General features: G+C 48.0%; 2 protein-coding genes across 8 annotated transcripts in view; both read left to right on the top strand.

Annotated features, from left to right (window-relative positions):
* Positions 1-8,708, top strand: part of RPRD2 (regulation of nuclear pre-mRNA domain containing 2) — a 62,515-nt gene extending 53,807 nt beyond the window's left edge. Inside the window, 2 exon segments of the mRNA XM_053277367.1 lie at positions 2,052-4,706; positions 4,709-8,708. Coding sequence (XP_053133342.1) covers positions 2,052-4,706; positions 4,709-4,824 — 2,771 coding nt within the window. The 3' untranslated portion in view covers positions 4,825-8,708.
* The window catches only part of TARS2 (threonyl-tRNA synthetase 2, mitochondrial), a 64,321-nt gene continuing 47,537 nt past the window's right edge, over positions 7,176-23,959 (top strand). For 4 of the 7 annotated variants that reach the window (XM_053277369.1, XM_053277371.1, XM_053277370.1 and 1 more), the window contains exons 1-3: positions 7,176-7,298; positions 16,438-16,676; positions 19,965-20,155. In XM_053277369.1, the coding sequence (XP_053133344.1) occupies positions 7,268-7,298; positions 16,438-16,676; positions 19,965-20,155 (461 nt within the window). In that variant the 5' untranslated portion in view covers positions 7,176-7,267. Of the gene's footprint in view, positions 7,299-16,437; positions 16,677-19,964; positions 20,156-23,959 lie in introns of those variants that run through there. The other 3 variants (XM_053277374.1, XM_053277375.1, XM_053277372.1) reach the window with 2 other exon arrangements.

Raw genomic sequence — 23,959 nt, forward strand, 5'->3', positions numbered from 1 at the left:
CTGCAACCTTGGAGAAGCTGCTGCCAGTCTGTGTAGACAATACTGAGCTAGCTGGACCAAGGGTCTGATTCGGTATATGGCAGCTTGGTATATGGCAGCTTCCTATGTTCCTGAGTTTGTGCTGAAAACTCCTTTCACTATAAGTTGTTTACAGCCTTAGTGGAGGATGAGGTGGGCTTCCACACAGAGATCTTGCTGCCTTCTGCCAAGTCAGACCCTTGGTCCATCTAGCTCAGAATTGTCTACACTGACTGGCAGTGGCTCTCCAAGGAGTCTCTCCCAACCCTGCATGGAGATGCCAGGGAGGGAACTTGCAATCTTCTCCGTGCAAACATGCAGGTGATCTTCCCAGAGCGGCTCCCCTGAAGGGAATATCTTCCAGGGCTCTTACATGTAATCTCCCATTCAAATGCAAACCAGGGTGGACCCTGCTTAGCAAAGGGGACAATTCATGCTTGCTACCCCAAGACTGGCCTTCCTCCCAGGAGAGAGGAGGAGATCCAATCTTCCCTACTCTGGAAGGAGCAATGCTTTCTGTGGTCTTCCTCTAGCAAGAAAGCCTGAAGGCCAAACCATCCCTTACCTAATTCGGAATCTGCCATCATGAGTCAGACCCCTGGTCCATCTATCTCACTCTGGTCTACACACTGTCAGCTGCTCTCCAGGGGTTCATACCGGAATCTGTACTGGCCCCCTCTGGAGATTGAATCTAGAACCTTGGGATACTTTCCCACAGGGCTCCGGTCTTTCCCCCCAAATAAAGGGAGAGTTTCCTGACTGACAGTGAAGTGCATATATGAAGCTTCTACTTACTGAGTCAGACCACTGGTCCATCTTGTTTGCACTGACTAGCAGCAGTCAGTATAGGTCTCTAAGGTTTCGGGCAGAAGTCTTTTCCCAGCACTGCCTGGAGATTCTCTGCGGGCCTTCTACATAGAAAGCAAGTGCTCGACCACTGAGCTGCAGCTCATATGGCAATCCCTGGAAGCAACACGGCCTCCCTAGCCAACTAGACAGTCATGGAGGGACATCCGATGATGCCAGAGTGAGGAGGCTGGGGTTGCTCCTTCCAGAAAAGTCAACTGCCCTGATGACAATTAGGACCCTCATAGGAAGGGGATTGATGGGGGATGCCCTGCTCTGTCACCAGAGCTGGTGGTAGTTCTTTCTGTATCTGCCTCAGCATTAAGAGGGGGAAAGTAAGTCCTTCCCAGAAGCATCCTCCTCCCCCAGCCATTCCTGTGGTGGAGCAGATATCGATGTGAGGTCAGGGCTAGCCCAGCAACCAGTTCTTCCCATAGATGAGATTATATCCATGCTGGGGACAGTTATAAAGCAAAGGGGATTGAGGCATTCGCCAAGTGATCATCTCCTAGCCACATGAAGCCTGCTTTTTGAATTGGAGGGTAAGAGAGTTGAATCTCTAGGGCTCCGTCTGACTCTAGGGGCCGAGCTCGTTTCTGCTGCGGCATTGAAAACCTGGAGATTCCAAGTGGATGGCCTCTAATTTTTCGCTTGACACTTTGACGGAGGGTGTGGGGGATGTCCCTGCTTGGTTCATAAACTAGGTATTGATCTCATCCAGCAAATCTGCCCCGCCCGCCTGTTTATGCTCTTCCTCTAAGGAGCCCTGGCGTACATGGTTATGTTTATCCTCACAACACCCCTGTGAGGTAGGTTAGGCTGAGAGAGCCGTGACTGGCCCAAAGTCACCCAGAGAGCTTCATGGCTGAATGGATGTCTACTTTGCATGCAGAATTTCCCAGGTTCATTCCCTGCCATCATCTCCAGGGAGATCTGGGAAAGATCTGCTGCCAGCCAGGTTGACAATATGGAGGCTGACTCCATAGAAGGCAGCTTCATGGGTCAAATTTCCGGCTCTTGAAGGAGGACAACATGTTCCTGGCCGAATACTTAAACAGAAGCTTGTGGCTTGCATTCTAGAAGAAGAAAATCGGCCAGATGTGTGTCAGTTAAAAAGCAGATGTCTCTTAAGAAATGGCTTCCTTGTCCCTTGGTACTGAATTAAAATTTTCCTCTTCCCTCTGTAGGCTTGTCTTCATTTCTTCAAAGTGTCGCTGGAAATACAGCCCAGCCTAGTGAGATGGCCTCTCAGAGCACCTCTGCATCGCCAGCTAACACAGCGTCCTCTTCCATGAAGGGGAGAAATGTCTCCTCCAACACTCAGCCAGTCATGCCCCAGAGTTTTGGTTATTCTCCAAATTCTTCTTCTGCTGAGGTTTCTTCAACATCTGTCAATAAGGTCCCCACTGGACATAGCACAGGGCTCCCCAGTTCCAGTTTCAAGCCGCCCAGCAACTCCTTAGGATTCAGCAGCTCCCATGCCAGCCCCTCCCTTCGGCCAGCGGAGAACCCCATGAGCCAGTCTTCCGAAATTTCGGAGGCCAAACTAGAGTCCGAGCCCACTTCTCCCAGTCTGGAAATGAAGATACACAACTTCTTAAAGGGGAACCCGGGATTCAGCGGCTTAAATCTGAATATTCCAATTCTGAGCAGCTTGGGGTCCAGCGCACCGCCCGAGACGCATTCTTCTTCACCTGATTTTAACCGTGGGCCCACAAGCACATCTATGGACAGCATAGATGGCACTCCTGTTCGTGATGAACGGAGTGGGACGCCGACTCAAGATGAGATGATGGACAAACCCTCGTCCAGCAATGTGGACACCATGTCGCTGCTCTCCAAGATAATCAGTCCCGGCTCTTCAACTCCCAGTAGTACAAGGTCGCCGCTTCAGAGCCGGGATGACAGCTATCCCCAAGAACTGCCTAATTCTGTGTACAGGTCTTTCAGTCTAAGCATCGACTCTCCTGCTGCTATGTACAAACAGTCCTCCGATGGTATGGAGTTACCTTCCTCCTTAATGGAATCTCCACAGGAGAAGTTCTATCCAGACACCTCCTTTCAGGAGGACGAAGATTACCGAGACTTTGACTATTCCGGCCCTCCACCATCTGCTCTGGTGAACTTGGAGAAGCAACCAGCAAAATCTATCCTGAAGCCGGGGAAACTTTCCGACCCTGCAGAGTACCAACCGGTTCTGTCAAGTTACAGCCAAAGAACCTCAGGGTTTGGCATGAAATCCACTTTCCCCCAATCCATGAGGTCGCTCCATGACCAGAGCGAAAGCTGTGATCCGCTGTCCTCTCCCGGAATGTATGGAAGCTATAGCTTACGGGGGAACGACTCTGGTTCAGATGCATCTCCTACGCCGAGCAAGAACGACGTTTTCTTCGCAGCGGATTCCAATCACAACAGCTTGTCCAAATCCATGCCGCACTCCGGCCTTTCACAGAAACAGTACCCGGATTCTCCTCATCTGGTTCCGCACAGGTCGCTGTTCACTCCCCAGAACACGCTTGTGTCCCCAACTGGTAGACCCCCAATGCCCAACATGGAGAAACCCATTGTGTCTTCCATCTCAGCCACTTCGACCATCGAGTTTAAGAACATGCTCAAGAACGCGTCTCGCAAGCCCTCGGAGGAGAACAAGCATTTCAGCCAGGTCCCCAAAGGGGGTTCTAGTGATGACGCCAACCTTGGCCAGGCTGGAGTTTCCGCGGGAGGAGAGCCGCAAAATCAGCAAGAAGAGCATTACCATATCGAGACCCGGGTGTCGTCCTCTTGTTTAGACTTGCCTGACAGCACTGAGGAGAAAGGAGCCCCCATAGAAACCTTGGGTTACCACAACGCGTCCAATAGGGGAATGTCCGGTGAACCCATTCAGACGGTCGAGTCGATAAGGGTCCTTGGGAAAGGGAGCCGAGGGCAGGGAAGAGAGACCAGAGCAGGGTGGTTTGAGTTGAGCAACCCTGGCAGCACCTTTGATAATGGCCCTTCGAGTGCGACCGAGATGCCCATGATGGGCACGGGTGGCAGCGGTGGGCCCGGCTTCCAGACCCAGTACAAAGACCGCGTCTCGCCATTTCAGGAGAACACCAATAACTTCAGAGCCACTAATTTCAGCACTGCCTTTGATCGCCACGTCCGACCGCCTCTCGGGCCATCTCCATTAGAGCACGGGACTTCCTTTCCAAGGGACCAGATTGGGCCCCCTCCCACAGGGCCTCAGCCTCTTCGACCGAAGGATCTCGGCACCCTCTTCCCCAGGGACCACTCGGTTCCCCCTCCTCGTATGCCGTCAGTGGATCATGTTAACCCCTTCTCGAAAGAAACCTCATCCCCGCTTTCCTTGCCCCATGGCGTCCCTCCCCCCCCACCTCCTTCCTTAGAACGTAGCGGAGTTCCGTTTCCGACTCAGCCACCCCCTCCCCTCCCCGTGGAACACGGCAGTGTTCCGTTCTCAACCCCTCCGCCACCTCCCGGGGATCTCGGCCTCCCGTTTCCTGCTCCTCCCCTCGCTGCGGAACACGGGGGCCCGTTTTCCAAGGATCACAGTGCTGTCCACCAAGGAACGCTGAAAGATCACTTTAACATGCAGCCCGGAGCACCACGAGACCAAGTGGCCCAAGCTCAGCGCGACCATGGCGGTCCGTCCCTTGGTCGGGCTCGAGAGAGCGTAGGCCTAGCCGCCCTGGCAAGAGATCCCTTGGGGCCCACCCTTAACGTTGGATCCTCTATCCCACCTCACCGAGACAGCACAAACCGAGGTGGGCTGGGAGCTAGGAACCAGAGGCCAGACTTCCGCCCGCGGGAGTCCTTCTTAAACAGAGACCCCTTTAACAGCTTAAAAAGGCCTCGGCCCCCCTTCGCACGGGGGCCTCCTTTCTTTGCACCAAAACGCCCCTTCTTCCCTCCCAGGTACTGAATGAAGGTGTTCCGGAACTTTCTAGAGAGCAGTAGAAGTAGCACTCTCACTTTTGTTTGTGTGCGTTTTCCTTTTCGTAAAAGGCCCCGGCATCTTTTTTGGTTCTGAATTAAGGTATGTTCTGTACTGCAGCATAATTTTTCCCCCTGTTGGTTTTTTGAGGGGTTTTTTAAGCCGTTGGCCTGAATCTTAAGCAAGGGGCGGGGTGGAGTTCACTTCTCTTCTCCCCCCCCCCCACCCCCCGTAACCTAATCTTTAAGATGGTTGTTGAAATAAAAGCTTTCAGTAGCTATCAAACATTCATAGAACACGGGACTTCTTTGGGTTTGTTTTCTTTTTTGCCAATGTTCCAGATTGGCTAAGGGTAAGTAGGAGTCCATGCCAGATCCTGCAGGAATTGGTGGAGGAGGATAAAAAGGTCCAAGAAGGCAAATTGGCTTTTCTCTCTGGCAATTTTAACCCTTTCTGTGCTTGCCCCTCTCTCTTGTCGCCAGTGACTCCGTCTCTTCCCTCCAGTGGCCTGTGCTTGTTCTCCTCCTTGGATCTCTTGGCTGCCAGTCTCCATCTTGGCTCGAATCAGCTCAGGGGAAAGGAGGATGCCATTGTCTTTCTGTATGCACTAATCCTTGGGTTTGCAGTCCTTGAGGTAGTTCGGTTCCTCTTGAATTTCTCAGCTAGGCGAGGAAGTGAAGCCTCTGCTAAGTTTCATTTGGCTTCAGCCTCAACCTTTTGATTTGGGGATCGGCAACCCGGTGGGCTAATCTAAGCTGGCCCAAGGGTGGGTGCCCGAGCCCTCCTCCCCTTAAACCTGCTGCCATCCTTGTGCTCGTCACTGACCGAGGCTCAAGACCTTGGGAGGGACAAGTGTGGAGACAGCTAGTACCACACAGGCAATCTAATGTTTTTCTCCTCCCCTGCCATTACTAGTCATGAGTGTAGCTAGGCCCAAAGAGCTGCTTTTAATTCACTGCGGGGAAGTAACAGGCCAGTTGTCAGGGGGAAACACAGTTTGGTGTCCAGAGCGTGTAGGTTTCTCTACACAGCAGCATCTGCAGGCATGTATCGGCATAGTCGATCCCGTGTCATTGCACCAGGCCACGGCTCCGTGCCTCTTGCTTTGGCCTGCTCAGAGACGAGTTTTTCTTGGACATGCCCCATTGAGAGCAAAGTTGAGAGGCAACATTACCACACTTCTCCCCCAGCTCACTTGCTTTCTGCACAGCTGTGCACGTATGCAGGGTGTTTTGGCAAGGAAATTAGAATTCAGTTAATAAGAGTTGAGGTCAGAGGCACTGGCCATTTTGTGCCCTTGGAAAAGCAATTTGCTGTACACTGTGTGTGCACACCTTTTTTTTAAGTATGTGGGATGTACAATTTATATATTGGTAGATTCCAAAGGTTCTGGATTGATGGTGGGTTTTTTTAACGTGGCATTTCCCTAGGCTTGCCGAAGATGCAGTAGTACAGTGTAAACCCCCGCAAATGTAGAACGACAGCTTCCCCTTGGCACATCTAATCTATGCAGTCTCCACTTCCCCGTTAACAGCTCCGTTCCAGCCTCTCGGAATATTGATTGAAACAAATGAGAAATCGGAGCCAAATTTTGCAGGTTTGGTACACAAAGGTTTGGGTTTCCTGAAGCAGCAAGGACGATGGCAATCTCCCTCCTTGGTGTAGAAAGCAGAAAGGTTAACGCAGCAGGAAGCTAGCATAACTGACAGGGCCTCTCTCACAAGGCTTTGGGAGAGTGCTGGGACACTAACTCCCCTCCCCAAACTAAAATTCCCCAAGGTCCTTGCAGGAACGGAAGGGGGTGGGGTGCATGGCAGGACCCACCTGACAAACCAGTTTAACTTGTGTACTGTGTGTACCTAGCTTTTCCCAGCCTGTAAAAATGTCAAATTATACTTGTAGAGAACAAAAGTGTTTCCTCACGCAGCACCAGGTAACCAACATGGGCTGGTTTGACACAGCCGTGTCTCTTTGTAAACTGCATGCATTTGGTAACATTTGATCACCTTTTGGGGAATATGTGTGGAGATTCCTTTATGACACTGTATAGAAGTCGGCAAGGGGGCAATCGGCAGGGAAGTGATCCCACACAAGCCCAGTTGAAAATGGCTCGTTTCAATGGGGGTTCAAGCAAGAGAACTTACTGGCAGATTGCCTGTCACCCCAACACCCTTGTCTTTTCCAAATTTTAAGGCAGGCCTTGGGACATAAAAGGCAAATCTTAAAGGCAACACTTTCCTCCCCATCCCCATTTTTATAGGATGAAGAATGTGAAACATTTTTTTTTATTATTTCTGCAGCTCTCTCTCTCTCTTTCTCAGTGGCGATTTCAGTAACTTTTGGGAATCTGGAGGTAACGCCAAGACCGCAAAGACGGCGCCTCAAATTGACCACCTAATAGGAAATAGCTTCTAGCCGTCAGAGCTGCCCTTTGGGCACTGTGCAGAAAAGGACTGAAAAAGAAACATGGCATGTAAAAAGGCAAAATATTTTAATGGTAAATTTCCATGTCTTTTTCCCCCCATTCCTCCCCAATTTTTTTAATACCTGATTTTGTGCTTTTACTTTAAAATGTTCCTAGTAACTAATGGCAGAAATGTAGACGTGTGTGTTGTGTGTTTTTTTTTTTTAAAGTTAGGTTGTTGGGCAGGAAAGATTTTCCCGCCTAGGGTTTTATCTTCCTTTCTCCTTTGCTGTTACTTTTGTATTTCACCTGATTAGGGGGCGGGGGGACGGGGACAAAAGAAATAAACAGGTGTTTTTTTTTTAGGAAAACAGTAGTCTCTCTCATGAAGGATAGAATTTCCTAAGAGAGAGAAGGGGATCTCAGATGCCGTTCTGACTCCTCTGGAAGCGCCGTGGTAGGGCTGAAAACGTTAACGCTGTTTGATGAAGTTAACGTGCACGGAAGACTCGAGAGGGCCTCTTAGGAAATGCTTCCCTCTGGGTCACTTTGCCACATCTGCATCCTCCAGAGCAAATTCTCCTTAGCTATGCCTCCGGGGCTTCTTAGGGCAGAGATTAGCCATGGGGGTGGGTGGGCTGGGCATGCAGTTGTCCTTTTCCTGCTTGTGACATACCCCACACGTTCATTAAGCAGCCCCTTTGCCCACACGGTGGCATTTTGGGTGGAGGAAATGTGTCCCGATAACGCGAGCCAAACCCCAGTGCTGCTGCTAGGGCGGGAAGGTGTGGCAGCGCTGGGAAGCCCACGGAGGTCACTCGGGCAGGCAGCAACCGGGAGCACCACCCTTCCGAAACAGCTGTAAATAATTGATGTGCTTTTTTAATTTCTGTGCCTGTTTTGAAAAGAAAGAGTTCGATGTTTGTTGGCTTGATATTTTCAAGTGTTTCCCCCGCCCCTTGTGCAGGGGCAGGGCAGGGGCACGACATGCTCGGGGGCGGGGCAAACCGGGGCGGGCTCAAGGCAGCCTTTGAATTGTATATTAACACATTTAATAAAAATAACTAGTTTGTTTTTGACATTCTTCTTGTAAATAAGCCCTCTTTTAAGTGTGCAATAGGTATAAGGTTGAGAACACACAGCAGAAGAGCCCAACCCGTCGGTTCCTGGAACTTGCGCTTGGGACCGCTTCGTCTTTGCCAGAGGGGACGAGACGGAGCCACCTGCAGTTACACGTTGGCCGGGGGTGGGGGGGGGAGGAGGGGAGACCGCCGATGGAATCCGGGTTGGAAGACCTGAATACATGCATTTGCCAAGTCGAGACTGTTGCTGTTGTGTCCCGGGGGCAGGGAGGCAGCGTCGGACAGCGGCTACCACTCGCAGAGCAAAATGCAAGCCGGTGTGCTGTGGATTCTCCGTGCGCCCCCCCCCCCCCGTGTCCTGGAGCCTGCCCTCCCTTGGCTTATTTTTGTATTGTATCCTAATAAAGTGTTCTCTACTTGGTGTGGTCTCCATTCATAGGAGGAAACGAAGGGCCCGTTTGCCTCCCATTTCCTTTCCGAGGGGGATAATAGCTTCCCGCAGCAGATCTTATGAGTGTGGGTGAAGTGTGAGCCGCTGTGCTCTGTGGTGATGGGCACATGACAACGTAATACTTTTTAAAACTCCTAAAGCGAAGTAAATCTAGACATCTTAACCATTTTCTTAACACAAAATTGCAGTATGATGATTTTGAAGCAAGTTGACATGTTTTTCTTCCCCCCCCCTTTGGTTGAATGTTTGTCCATACTGTGCATTTTAGAGACAGGCCAGTTCCCCTTTGAATCCTCCCCCCCCCCATTACTTTGGTTGTGTTATCTACATCTCTGCTCAAAATCCAGTTGGTGCAGAATTAGGCCTTCTTTAAATTGGGGGAAACTATTTAAGGACCTAGGTCAGTATGTGGGGGGTGGGTGGAGTTTCATCCTCTATACGCACAGGTCAGCTTGGAACAAATAGGTAGTTTTAAACATATCTAGAGCTGTGAAAGCCTGGAACAAAAAGAAAAAAATGGGTGGGTGTGTTCCGCCCATTCCCCCCACCCACCCCAGGCCTTCACCACTCTAATCCAGTATGCAGAGATTCTGGATGTGGAACCGGGTTCTGGGCCTTGCTCGACGTTCAGAATTCAAAGAAGCTGCCTTTTGTCGTTGGGCTGACTTCAACCGTGGCCTGGCTTTGTGGGTGTCTTCAAACAGTACAGACTGCAGCCTGGCTGGGTCCCTCACCTGTGTTGCTTCCTCAGAACCGAGCGTGTTTTTGCCTCCCTGAGCTTCAAGGTGGTGGACCAGTCTGTTTCTACCAGACGTTGTGCACATTCCCCATGCTGGAGCTGCTAGCTCCAGATAGCTGCCGATTCTCTTCAGTTGTGTAATTTTACAGCTGTGTGTGTGTGTGTCTTGGCGTTGTGGGCTTGTAGAGCCTGTCAATCCCCTGCTGCTAATTCAGCTGTCCTTCCCATTCCAACACCGCCACTATAGATAGCAAGGGTCCTCATTTTCTCTTTCAGCAGAGGAAATGATTGTTCTACACCTAATCTAGCCAATGCCTGTCCTCTTTCAAACCTGCTTTTCTACTGCCAGGATTGTGCCAAAGTGTGAATATGGGGTGGGCATACTCGAGGTGTGTAGCACTTCTGGAGGTGTCTTTATTTTTTAACCAAAAAAATCGCTTCCTGTTCCATGAACTGTCACCATTGTGTGGGAATGGCTTAGAGCCAGCCTGCTCTACTTTGCCCTCCTCCCCCCCAGCAGTTTTTTGACTACAACTTCCATAATCCCCAGCCATAGTGGCCAATAGCCAGGGATTATGGGAGTTGTAGGCCAACATCTGCAGGAGGGCTGAAGTGGAGCAGGCCTGGCCTAGAGCAAGGCTCTGCTGCTTCAGTCCTCCAGTTGGTGTTAGACTGCAACTCCCATCATCCCCAGCTATAGTGGCTAATAGGCTGAAGCCATTGACAGCTGGAGGGGTGAAGATGTGCAACCCTGGGCCAGAGGTTTTGGGGTGAGGGAGGAATTGCTGGCCAGGATGGGGGGGACCAGCAGAGGCTTTGCCAAAGAAAAGCAGTGAACTTTCTTGCAAGTTGAGTACTTGGGCAGCTGAGAAGCAAGATGTGGCTTGCACAGTGGAAACTGGGCTAGTAGGGCTGCAGTAAGACCAGTCACTTGACAGCACGGGTAGTTGGCATCGTTCTAAGGAACCCTTCAGACATCATGTTGTACAGTGTACAGATGTCTGCACACTCCTACATGTGTTTGTGTGAATGACTGCACCTATATTCATTTAAAAAGTGAACCTGGATCCAGGCCCTTCAAATGCCTGGTATGGATGGGAAGTATACTGCTGTGCCTGCGTTCAGCATCATGTGTGAATGGCTGTACACTTGTACGAGTGTTGAATATAATGTGTGAATGGGCCTATAGCCTTGGTCTGTCCAACGTGCCTTCTCAGCATCTGGCATCAAGCAAAATGTTTGTCTGCTGTGCGTGTGTTTCGTGCTAAGATCCTGCCGACTTTAGTTCTCCCAAAATGCAAACCGAGAGCTACTCAGGCCTGCGGGAGAATGGAGGCCACACACCTCAATTGCTCCTCGGTATTCTCCACCCCACTTCTACCTTTGCTGTGCCCCAAAAGACCTGCCTGAGACCCTCCAGAGTTGCTATCAGACAGGGCAGACCACAGCAGGCTCCGTTAGTCTGGTGGTTTAGCAGGTGGTGGATACATTCATCCCAGCTGCCTTCTACCCAACAGGCTATGAGGCTGTTTTTGTACTTGCTGTTGCCAAATGCTTTTTAATACATGCAAAGTGGCAAGATCCAACCACTGAGACATTTTTTAAGTGCTGGAAAGTTCAAAAGTGGTACACACCACTCCCAAAAGTCTGTGCAGATGAGATAAGCTGGATTTCTTGCCCAAAGGCTGTCAGGAAAACCTCGTGCTGGGGGGGGAGTCCTGAACAGGTCCCACCCCCTTCCAGCAGTGCTTCTGAGCTCTGTGGAAGACGGCGTTCAAGTCTTGACTGCCATGTTTCCTTATGGCAATGCCCCATTACACACACACACACAGCGCATTGTTGCTGTCTGGCAGTTTACAGACTGCAAGATTCTGGCCCCAAGGCCTTGCAGTCAACAGCTCAAGGAGATGGTTGGCATCCAGACTGGCGCTGCGCATGCGCACCGAACCAAGCTGCCCTGGTGGCTGGGCAGCACCGAGATGGCTGGGCCGCTATATGCAGAGTAGTCAAGTGCAAAAGTTCCCTGCAAAACTCAAGGAAGAGGTTTTGCAGCAGGAGGGATGCCATCTTCGTCCAGAAGCACAAATGTGTGTGCACTCAGTGCAGTACTAATCGGGAATGTGGTCTCCTAGCAGAGGGCAAATAGCGCACTATGCGCATGCTCAGTGTTAGTCTGGGTGAAACACAAGTGCCAGTCCTTGGGTGTCCAGTGCCTCTGGGGGGCGGGGGGGGCAGCAGATGAATCAGTGCAGGCAGGTGGGGAAGGAGCAGATGGTGAACAGCATGAAGTGCCCTGGGATCCTGGGTATGTTGTGGAAGATGGCTTCTGTTCCTTTCCTGAACTGCCTTGATGTTCTATGCATTACCAAAGCTTTATATTAATTGGAAGTAACCAAAGACTTGCGACTAATGATTTAGGGGGGTGCGCTCATGGAAATGGGATGGCTCAGCATGTGGCTCTTCCTGAGAAATCCCAGAAGTCCTTTCTCTACTGTCATGCTTTAGAGTGTTGTGGCGGCATCTGTGATATGGCTCTCTTTCTGCCTGTCTCAGAGGGGTCCCTGGCTGCCTCTGCCTGAATTGTTCTCCTAAGGGTCTCCTGCCTGCTATCATAGGCTTGAGCCACTCAAATCCTGGAAGGGAGAAGGAGAACTGGTCGCCTAGGCCAGGGCTGTGTAACCTGTGGTCCCACCAGCTGCTGGTGCTGGGCTACAACACCCAACTTCTCCAGCCACAGTGGCCAATAGTCAAGGTGATGGGAGTTGTAGTCCAACATCTGCAGGAAGGCCAGGTTGAGCAGCCTCAGCCCTAACAAAAGGACCAAGCTGGAGACAGTGTGTGCATTATAGGCAGAACTGGAGGAGATGAAATCTGAAAATTGTAGGTGAGAAATCAGTAGGTTTCTAAAAGATTGAGGAGGGCAGAATGGAGATGAGGAGGAGATCTAGAGGGAAATCCAAGGAAGAACAGGCATGGTGGCTGAGTGATGATACAAAAGCAGTGTTGACTGGTGGCTTGGCCACATCCTCAAATCATGGTTCAATCGCCAAGGGAACCGGCCCTGATGTGTGGTGCAAATTTGGGCTGAGGGGTGTGTGAGAGAAAGAGAGTGAGAGAACACAACGATGGAGTTGTGAGCTCTGTTCACCCCATAGTGAACCTGTTTGCTACATGTGCATAACTCAGGGATACAATTTCCATGATTCTTGGGACAAGTGCCACTGGACCCCTGCAGAAACCTGGGCCTGGTCCACACCCTTAACTGGCCCAGGGCTGCTCTTCATGGAGGAGCAGGGCACCTTTTTAAGAGGGGCTAGAATGATAGGACTCTTGTTTTGCACACAGAAGGCCCCCACTTTAACCCCTTGTTTTCCCACTTAAAAGGGGGAGCTGGCAAGTAGTGGCACAGGCCCCTGGAGGAGGAAGTTGGAGGAAGCAGGACTGAGCAAGGTAGACTAATGCTCTTAACACTAGAAGGCAGCTATGTGCTAGATGCAGCACCTATTCTCCAGTATCCAAGCAAACCCTGGATTTGCACTTCAAATCCTGGATTGCACTTGGCAATCCAAGAAAGCACTTCTCAGTCCTCCTGGGCAGAAATAGTTGGCTAGAGTGTCTTCCATATCCAACCATTTCTGCCCGAGAGTACTGAGTGTGTTTCACTGGACTGCCATCCACAGCATCTATTTGCTAATGACCTGGGAGACTGTGTGTTGAATTATCTATTGAACTCGAGTGGTGAGATGCCTACAATATTCGGCTATAATCTTGTGGCAGCCGGTAGCTGGTGCAAAAATATCATTGGATCTCAGGGTTAGGGTCTGGAAATGGCCCTTATTTTTTTCTGTCATCTGCTAATAACCTTTTTAAAAGAATGAAGGAGAGTGTGTGTGTGTGTGTGTGTGTGTGTGTGTGTGTGTGTGTGTGTGTGTGTGTTTAAAGCTGGAATGAGGAAAGATGTTCTGTTGTGGATATGGGAGTATGGGGGCAGAACTGAATAATGTCTACTAACCATAATACTAAGGAAGCAATCCTGTGCCTTCTTCCTTGGGAATAATCCTCAAGTGGTATTTTACTTCTGTGGACCGGGCTACACAGTTGTGATTCTGTGCATTTTTACTTCAGAGTAAACCCTGCTTATAAACACAGAAGGACTTCCAAGCCAGTGTATTTTAAGAGTAGACAGGCTCAGTGTGTGTAGTGAAGCCTATCACAAAGAACTCTGTTATCCTCAGAACAACAAGGTATTGGCAAAGGTTTTTCTTTAATTATAAAGGCACTCCTAGGGCAGAGGACACACAAACTGCAATTTCAGAACAAGAGGCATACAATCCTGAGTACCTCACCCACAGGTTCAGTGATTAAAATTAGAAAACACCAAAAAGTGGGGCAGGGGTGGGGGAATACAATTGCTGTGTTCTTAAGAGCAGGAAGGATTTGACCGGCAGAGGGAGAAGTGATTAATATTAATTTAAAGCATCAGAACATGTGGAAATTTGGGCATAAATTGGTCAGAATCCAGTCTCTGTAAATCCCATCAATTACAGTGGAAGAAATTTTAAACATACACTTAGCTTTCCTGTTGAAAAATCAATGAGTAATGTCTTGTTTTAATATATGATGTTTTGAGCAAAAGGATGCTTATCCCGCCTTTCTGCTGCAATGTGGGACTCAGTAGGCCAAAAGAGGTTTAACATAACAAAGACAACACTTCTCTCTCCACTGCCCAAACCTACTACTATAAATCACACAGCAGCAAGGGGTGGGGGGGGGGAATCCCCAAACCACACCACTCAGAGGCAAACAAAAATGTCCAAGATCTAGGGATCAAAATTCAGACCTTGAAGGTGGAGGGGCTTGCAGTATTAAAGGGTCTGTAATTTGGCTGGACATTGCCTATTAGGAATGCCTGATTCACAGTCTGTTTCAATGCCCATGTTTCATGCAGTTGGGAGTCCATGAACTGCAATAACACTTTGTATGGATGCTAATTGTTAAAAACCATTGGATCATGCCTGGTACATTGGTGGGGGCGGGGGGGCTTCCTGTCTGTTTCTTTGCAGGGGGGAATGTGATTCTACTATGAAATAAGCCTATTATTTTTGCTGTTCCTTGTGTTACACTGATTTTTTTTTTTTTGGAGTTGCATCGGAGATTGGGAGATAGTCACCTGATTTTTCCTTTCTGTCTTTGAAAGAGGCATAACAGGAGAGATGCAGGAGAGGGCAGCCATACCAATCAAAAGGTTGGAGTTGTTTCCCTGTTTAAAAAAGTGAGGGGTTTTAGTCCAGAAAAATACAACAAACAGATGCTTATGAATGAACGGTGTGGGAAGAGGGAAGTTTTCCTCCCTCATGACACTATAATTGGGGTGGGGGGCACCCAGTGAAACTGGTGGGCAGAGTCAGCACAAAAGGAAACACTTCTACACGGTGGGGATAATGTATGGAACTGCCACAAGATTTTAAGGCCCATGGGCTTACCTGGCTTTAAAGGGGGAATTTGTTAGACAAATTCATGAGGGAGAAGAGGCCTGCCATGAGACCCCATTAGTTGAAATTACAACAAAGCAGATTCAGGCTAGACCTTTTTTTGGAGGAGGGGATTTTCCCTTCTCTCTCCTTTGAGCTTTCCAAGCCCAGCCGTCTCTAAGGAATGCACAAGATGCTGATGTTAACACTCCAGTGTGGGGTTGAACTAGGGAGCCTCAGTGGCTCCTTCCAGCTCTACATGTATATAAGTGGACTGTCTTAGGAAGGAAGAGAGCTGGTCTTGTAGCAAGCATGACTTGTCCCCTTAGCTACCCTGGTTGCATATGAAAGGAGACTAGAAGTGTGAGCACTGTAAGAAATTCCCCTCAGGAGATGGAGCCGCTCTGAGAAGAGCATCTAGGTTCCAAGTTCCCTCCCTGGCAGCATCTCCAAGACAGGGCTGAGAGAGATGCCTGCCTGCAGTCTTGGAGAAGCCGCTGCCAGTCTGTGTTGACAGTCCTGAGTTAGCTGGACCTATGGTCTGACTCAGTATATGGCAGCTTCCTATGTTCCTAGTGCCGGTTGCCAGAGGACAACAGTGAATGTGGGCTGTTTTAAAGCACTGCTTCTGGGTTTCCTGGAGTCGTTTGTCTGAGCACTGGCATAAGTGGACAAGCATAGTTGGGTGGCTGTCAAGGGCCTTTTACTGCAAATCCCTGAGACCACCTCTTTGCCCATGGCTCTCATGTGACGGCGGTGGCACTGGAGGAATTCTCCGGGTGGGGTGGGGGGCAGATAGGAGGCCCTGAAACTCAGCACTGGACCTACTGGAGTGGGTGGGCCCAACTTGTCTAGCATTCTTCTGTTCTTAGATATTCAGGGCATGCAGCTTTGCCAGTATAGGCAGTGCTGGTAGAAGCTACCCCTGTTGAATTTCTGCTTGTGCAACCCTTGATGGCACAGGTTGGAGCCCTAGCAAGGGGGGTAGGTGGCAACAACTCTAGCTGGCTTTTCTTCTTTAAAGGAGACTAAACTTTTGTTCTCTGTATAGTCACATTGCCTGTGGAGCTGTGCTGTTTTTGTCTTAAGTGTCCCCTGCCATGTTTTCTAGGGATGTGCATGCTGAGGGTTGCCGGATTCCCTGCAGCTGTGCTGTGCACTTCACTGTGCCCTGTCAGGCACAAAGGCAAGCTGGAGCAGTGTTCTGGTCAGCTGGCAAACCTTGCATGCAACACAAAAGCCCAGCTTTGCAAAAGAATCTGTGTAGGAGGGAGGGAGGGAGGAAGTGAGCGCATCGTCTTGCCTTGCCCTTTTCCATGCTGCCATTTTATAACAACGTTGCTGCCTGCGTCCCTCCAAAAATAGGGCCGGAACCTCCGCTCCCAGGCGGTTTGTTGCAGGAGGGAAGGAAGGAAATGTGGGACGCTTTCTGAGGGACGAAGTTCATTGGCTAGCCAAGCAACCAATTCGCATTCTCTTCCTCTTGCAGAGTCAGCCAATCAGGTGCCAAGGGGAGTTCGGCAGCCCACCCTGCCCCGCCCACCCTGCTCCTGGCTTGGAGCAGCTGCAGCCTGCAAATCGCAAGCTGGAGGATGTAATTGGGCCGACTCCCGCACTTTCGCACGTGTGAACGGAGGCCTGAACCCGCGTTTCTTAATAAAGATGCAGCTCTTTGCGCCCTGGAGGAACATCTCGGCTGGGAAGAACCTTCTCTGCAGGTTTTACAGGGTTGGTCTCAGTGTTTATGTTTCTCTGTGTGCATATCTCTAATGTTTAAAATCTATCTCTTGCTTTCCTTTCAAAAGAAACGCCGCAAAATGCCCAGACGAGATTTTATTTATTTATTTATTTATTTATTTATTTACATTTTATATCCCGCTCTTCCTCCAAGGAGCCCAGAGCGGTGTACTACATACTTGAGTTTCTCCTCACAACAACCCTGTGAAGTAGGTTAGGCTGAGAGAGACGTGACTGGCCCAGATTCACCCAGCAAGTCTCAGCTGGATGGGGATTTGAACTCGGGTCTCCCTGGTCCTAGTCCAGCACCCTAACCACTACACCACGCTGGCTCTTATATTAGAAAGATACTTGCTTCTCCCCTACATTTCTTTTTTAAATCTTGGAATCCTGTTTTTCTTATTTGAATTATAGCATTGTCACCTCTTTGTAGAGCCAGCGTGGTGTAGTGGTTAGAGTGCTGGACGAGGACCGGGGAGACCCGAGTTCAAATCCCCATTCAGCCATGATACTAGCTGGGTGACTCTGGGCCAGTCACTTCTCTCTTAGCCTACTTCACAGGGTTGTTGTGAAAGAGAAACTTAAGTATGTAGTACACCTCTCTGGGCTCCTTGGAGGAAGAGCGGGATATAAATGTAATAATAATAATAATATAATTGTACAGGGAGCTTCTGCTTTTAAGAGCTGTCTAGCAGATGGATGTACAACAGGTGAGGCTATCTCCAGGCAAAGGAGAAAGGATTTTGGATTAGGCTGAATATTTGTAATTGTTTTCCCCCTTCCCGAGGGAGACTCAAAGCAGCTTAACCAGAGCAATATCCAGGTAGTAATTGACATAATGAAAGTGCAATGGGATGTATCAGTACTGTGTCAATACTATAAAGCAGTTTAAATGCATGACGATAAATTCATAGAAAGTATAGTTAGAAATAAACTTAATAATGTCAACCAACAGGATAACAGCAGTGTAAATGTATGTTGAAGAAACTAGCATGATAACTGCAAGCAGAAATTACTACAAAACTAGTCTCCAACACACACACATACTCATACATACAGACACACACATATATATAGATATAGATATTTCTCTTGGGCGTACCCATCGCTAATCCCATGTGTGGCAGCTCTCACGAGAGTTCGCGAGCAAGCTGCTGGCAGGCGAAGAGCAAAGTGGCAGCGCCAGAGGCACGGCGGGAAACAAAACGGCTGGGGCAGAAATATTTATTTATTTATTTAAAATATTTATACCCCGCCCCTACTGCTACCACTACTGCTCGGGGCGGCTCACAACAATAAGATAGACACAGATACAATAAAAGTAATTTTAAAAATGTTAAGTCAGATTAAAAACCACAATTATTAGGTTCAAATTAAAACTGAAAATTATAAAAAGCTAAAGAACCTACCAGATATAACAAAACAATAATGAAGCATTTAAAAGCCTCCTTTTAAAAGGTGCGTTTTGAGATGTTTTTTAAAAACACTGAGGGAGGGAGCATGGCGAAGCTGTTCAGTTCCAAAGCCGAGGGGCCACAACCGAAAAGTGGCGGTGGCAGGCAGGCTGGGAAAGAAAGCGGTGCAGGCAGGGCAGGGGAAACGAGAGTTGTGGATGCTCTGCACCCAGCCCAGCTTGTGTGTGTGTGTGCTCTCTCTCTTTCGTAAAACAGGCTTGCACTTTGCAATCATTCTTCCTTTTCCATGAAACGACTAGGCACTCTCCCTTTCTAAGATGTTGAATGAGAGAGACAAATGGAGATATCTGGTACAACATTTTTTGTTTCCCAATTTATTAAGTTTTATGGAAATCTGACATGGAGAGAAATCCGGTGAATTGAAACAATAGAGCTTGTTTTGTTCATCATTTTGTGAAAGTCTCTGGACTTCCTGTCTGTAGAAGTACCTGAGAAAACTCCCAAAGTTTGTCAGAAGGCATCATTTCCTATGCTTTTCCAATGGGAGAGTTTTTCTACATTTTCTGCCAAACTAATGAATTTGTCCGGGGTTCTAAATTTTTTCTGGTAGTGTGGGTGAGATCTGGAACCTACCTGCCTGACATATTTGTCTTTCACGGTTTGGTCTGGGAGTTTCATGTCAGGGAGTGAGTGGAGGCCCTCTGTGTGTGTGTGTGTGTGTGTGTGTGTGTGTGTATGATATATAGACATACACAAATGCACACACACGAGTATCAAACACATCATCTCAACAATTCTTGTCAACTGTTAGGAACAATGGTTGAACATTTGCTCACTTTCTAAGCTCTTGAAAGCCACTAGTGTTGAAAGACAGAAGGTAGCCTTGATATCAGTCTGGATTTCACTATTGCTTAATCATTATGCTTTCAGCCCATGTATCCATCTCTGCACGGAGGTAGGGAAGATACTGATGGGTGGGCCCCCTTTACTCTCATATTTCTCCCATCTAAGGTTATGCTCCTTTAGAGAGAGAGACATCGCAAGTCACATTCTGTAACAGAGTACCTCTGAACATACACAGAGCTCCTCACTAGCCAACCTGTCCAGGCACACTTAAAGTTTACCACGGGAACCTGAGTTCCATCTCCTCTGTTTTTGTTTCTATGCCCTCTCGTCCAATGAGAGCATTCAGAAATCAGAATCCAATCTTTCTTATTTGAACCGTTAAACGTGTATTGCTCCCCCTGATAACTAAGAGGCATCCTTTTGAAGTGGCAATTCTCTTTGAAGTGGCAAGGGGAGAGCAGCTGGCCCTATCCATCCCCAGCACAGCATCCCTCCAGTGGCTGTGGCTGGTGTCTATCTTAAGTTTCTTTTTTAAGACTGTGAGCCCTTTGGGGACAGGGAGACATTTTCTTCATTTATAACTCAGTAAACCGCTTTGGGAACTTTCGATGGAAAGCAATATATAAATATCCGTCATATTTGTTGTATTCATATATAAATATTTTTCTTATTTGTTTATCGTGTAGGATAAACTCCTGTACCACTGCTAAGCCATATTTGGCTGGGATTCCATAAGTGACTCTGTCTCCTTGCTTACCCCACTGGATGGTACTATTCAAGAACGCACCGGATCTGGAAACAAATTGATTCTTTGCTGTGGACAAATGTCCTTGTCGTTTGTTCCCAGTTGGTACGCTGTGAGACTCTAGGGTTGAAATTAATTAATTAAGCAGCAAGAGACTCCTGGATGTTGGTTTTCAGATGTTTGCCTTTGAACGTTTCCCCAAGACTTTCCCCATCGCTTTCTGCCATCTGCCCCCTTTCTCCTAATGTCTCCCTGATTTTGTTGGTCTCTTAGGCAGGCGTGCTCCCCTCCCACGTTGCCGAGCGCCTGGCGCTGTACGAGAAGCTCAAGGCCACTGCTGATGAACGCTGTGCGGAGCGAACCCACAAAGAGAGCGGGCCCATCCGGATTTCTCTGCCGGGCGGCAAAGCAGTGGAGGGAGAGGCTTGGAGAACCACCCCGTATCAGGTGGCTTTACAGATCAGGTGGCTTCCACATTCATTGCCTGCTAGTTTTCTACAAATGGCTTCTGCTGGAATGCTGAATGCAGTATTTTGGGCTAAAGGGGACGTGATATAGGATAATGGGATAAATATTTGCCGGCTGGGGGGCAGATTGCTGTAACTGGCTAATGGTTTGCAGAATAAAGGAACCTCTTCTAGGGTGTGCAGAGTTTATAAGGAGATTTCTCCAAGAGTCCAAGGCAGACATTTAGATTTCTAAAAAAAAAAAAAAAGACCAAGAGGAAGTTGGCAACCTGTCATAGCATACCCTTTAAAGAGCAATGAGGGGGTGTTATTCCCCCCCCCCGCAGTTCTGGATGAGGTTGCACTCCCCTTGAAGGAGCAAGTACACAGCTTGGTAAAAGTTAAGTGTGTGCTGTCGAGTCAGTTTTGACTCCTGGAGACCACAGAGCCCTGTGGTTGTCTTTGGTAGAATACACAGGGGCGTATCTAGGGTGGGGCAGGCAGGGCACATGCTCCGGGCGCCACTTGAAGGGGGCGCCATTTTAAAATTTTTTTAAAAAATTAAAAATGGCCACCAAAAACAAAATGGCCACTGTGCATGCTCAAATGGCCTCTGTGAGGCCCTAGGCCATGCCAGGCCTCGCAGAGGCCATTTGAGCATGCATGGCAGCCATTTTGTTTTCAGCTGCCATTTTGGAAAATATATCTATATATATTTTAAAAATGGCCACCGCACATGCTCAAATGGTCCCTGCAAAGCCCTAGAGGACATTGAGGGGAGGGGGAACCTTTGCAGACCCACCCCACAGCCTTTAGGAAGCCCCCGGAGGGGCTACAGGTATTTTTAATTTTTTTTAAATATAATATACTGTACACATATTCAGTTTGGCACTATGTACAGAGAATCAGGGCTTGTGAATACTGAGCTGAAGCTTATGAGCTAGTGATGTGAATTCGGTTCGTCCCTGGGTCCACCTTTTAGCCAATCAAACAGATTCAGTGGGAATATATTTGAGGCATTTATTGCACTGCAGTTGCAACAGGTAATCAGAGGGCTTTACGCTCTCAAACTGATTACAAATTGGTTATAGGTGCATCTTACATTTATACAAACAATCTGAATGATGCTGATACCCTAGACATAGTATATGTGGCAACAAAATGGTGGACTAAGTATCTAGTACGCATGCGAATGATTCATTGTTCATCTGGTGATCACTTCTTATTTGGTTATATCCTGTTTTCTTAACTGTCAGCAAAAAAACAATGAGACTCTTGTGAGAACCAAGTTTCATAGATACAATTTAGTGGAGAGAGATAATGACGTTGATCATGAGAGGCAGTGATGTCCCTGAGCTGGGCTGGGGTTACTTTAAGTCAAACTGAGGTTTTCTAAGTAAAATGGAGTTACTTTGGTTTTCTAAAACACATCAATTGGATTGTATTCATTTGCTCTTACTTTGCTTCTTGTGATAAGTGAGTTAAATGTGTCTTTCTGAAATACTACAATATATTCCAAGCAGTGACAGAGTTTACTCTGCATATCCTTTAATTATTTTCAGAATATCTGGGAAAAGGCAAATTCTCCATTTATTTTTAAAACTTATGTAATAGTGATGCTACAATGCATAGTAGAGAATTAGACAGGCACTTCTGTTTAGTTTTCCAAGTACACCTCCACATAGTATTTGGGTATTTCATGAGCCCCAGCATACTGAAATTTGTAGTTTTCCAGCATTTTTTGGTCTAGCTACGTCCACTGCTAAATAGTTTTTGAAACAGTAAAAGATTAACGAGCTTGACTTGTATTTTTCAGCTGATATGATGGTAAAGTTATCTGAAAGATGGGTGTCAGATGTTTGGACAGGGGGCACAATTTCAGTGCTTGCCCTAGGCGCTATTTTCTCTAGATACGCCTCTGAGAATACAGGAGGGGTTGACCATTGCCATCTCCCACGCAGTAGGAGAGGATGCCTTTCAGCATCTTCCTATATCGCTGCTGCCCAATATAGTACCAGCAAGGATTCAAACTGGCAACCGTCTGCTTGTTAGTCAAGCATTTCCCCGCTGTGCCACTTAAGGTGGACAGACGCAGCTTGTGGGTATTGCTTTTGGAAGCTCAGGTGGAGGCGATGGCCAGGGGTACCTTTGCACGGCTTCGGCTAGTGCGCCAGCGGAGTCTCTCTCTCGATAAGGCAGATCTGGCCACAGCTACCCATGCCTTAGTCACGTCACACCTGGATTACTGTAATGCACTCTACGTGGGGCTGCCCTTGAAGAATATCCGGAAACTGCAGCTAGTGCAAAATGTGACCGCTAAGATTTTTTTCTGGAGCTGCCATTTTAAAAGAGCTGCACTGGCTGCCAGTTTGTTTCTGGGTCCAATTCAAGGTGCTGGTTTTGACTTTAAAGCCCTTAATGGTTTGGGCCTAGGATACCTGAGGGACCGCCTGTTCCCAAGGGTTGCTGCCCGCTTGACAAGGTCATCTGAGGGGGCTCTGCTCCGGGTGCCGACAATGAGGGAGGCTCAGCTGTTGTGCACACGGGACAGGGCCTTCTCTGTGGCTGCCCCCAGACTCTGGAATGCTCTCCCGGTGGCTATTTGCTCCTGAGTCTCCATCACAGCTTTTGGAAAGCATGTAAAATCGTGGCTTTTTACCCAGGCTTTTATTTGATTGTCTCTGCTGCTGCTGCTCTTTGTACTCTATATTGCTTTTATGCTTTTTAAATTTTTAATCAGATTTGTTTTATATTTTTAGCTTAATATTTTAATTGGGTCTTTTTTACAATCTTGTGTTTGAATTTTGCTGTAAACCGCCTCGGGATTGTTTTAATGAAAGGCGATATATAAATTTAAAAATAAATAAATAAATCTGAGGGGGTTTGGCTGTCGTGCACACAGGACGGGGTCTTCTCTGTGGCTGCCCCCAGACTCTGGAATGCTCTCCCAGTGGCCATTCACTCCTTGATTTCCATCACAGTTTTTAGAAAGCATGTGAAATCTTGGCTTTTTACCCAGGCTTTTATATGATTGTCTCTACTGCAGCAACTTTGTATTTTGTATGGTTATCTTTTATGCTTGTATCTTAAATCTTTTTAGTCAGATCTGTGTTTTTATTTTTTATTTTTTAGCTTAATATTTTAATTGTGTAATTTTTATAGACTTGTTTTAATTTTTTGTGTGAACTGCCTTGGGATTGTTTTAATGAAAGGCAGTATACAAACTTAACAATACATAAAAATAAATAATAAAATAAGAGGGGAGAGCTGGTCTTGTAGCGCGCATGAATTGTCATCTTTTCTAAGCAGGGTCCACCTTGGTTTGCATTTGGGTGGGAGATGACATGTGAGCGCTGTGAGAGATTCGCCTTAGCGGATGGGGCTGTGGCTTAGTGGTTGAGCATCTTCTTGCCTGCAGAAAGTCCCAGGTTCAATCCCTGGCTTCAGGGTAGAGCCAGGAAAGACTCCTGCCTGGAACCTGGGAGATCCGCTGCCAGTCAGAGCAGGCAACACTGAGCTAGATGAACAAAAGGTCTGACTCAGTATACAGCAGCTTCCTATGTTCCTAACTCGCTGTTATAAAATGAGACCCTGTCTTCTTGGCAAGGTTGAAATACCTCTTTGTGAGGCAGTAATTCAAGGCTGTCTAAGATGCTCAGCACTCCCATAAGGGGGTAGTCAGTGCAGAACGTTTTCAGAGATGAGATGCCGGGTGGAAAAAATGGTGTCCTGCTTGGGCAACCTTTTTCGGCAGGCAGGTTTTTACTTAGGAACAGAGGAAACTGCCATATACTGAGTCAGACCCTTGGTCTATCTAGCTCA

The sequence above is a fragment of the Hemicordylus capensis genome, chromosome 14, assembly GCF_027244095.1.
Source record: "Hemicordylus capensis ecotype Gifberg chromosome 14, rHemCap1.1.pri, whole genome shotgun sequence".
NCBI lineage: Eukaryota > Metazoa > Chordata > Lepidosauria > Squamata > Cordylidae > Hemicordylus > Hemicordylus capensis.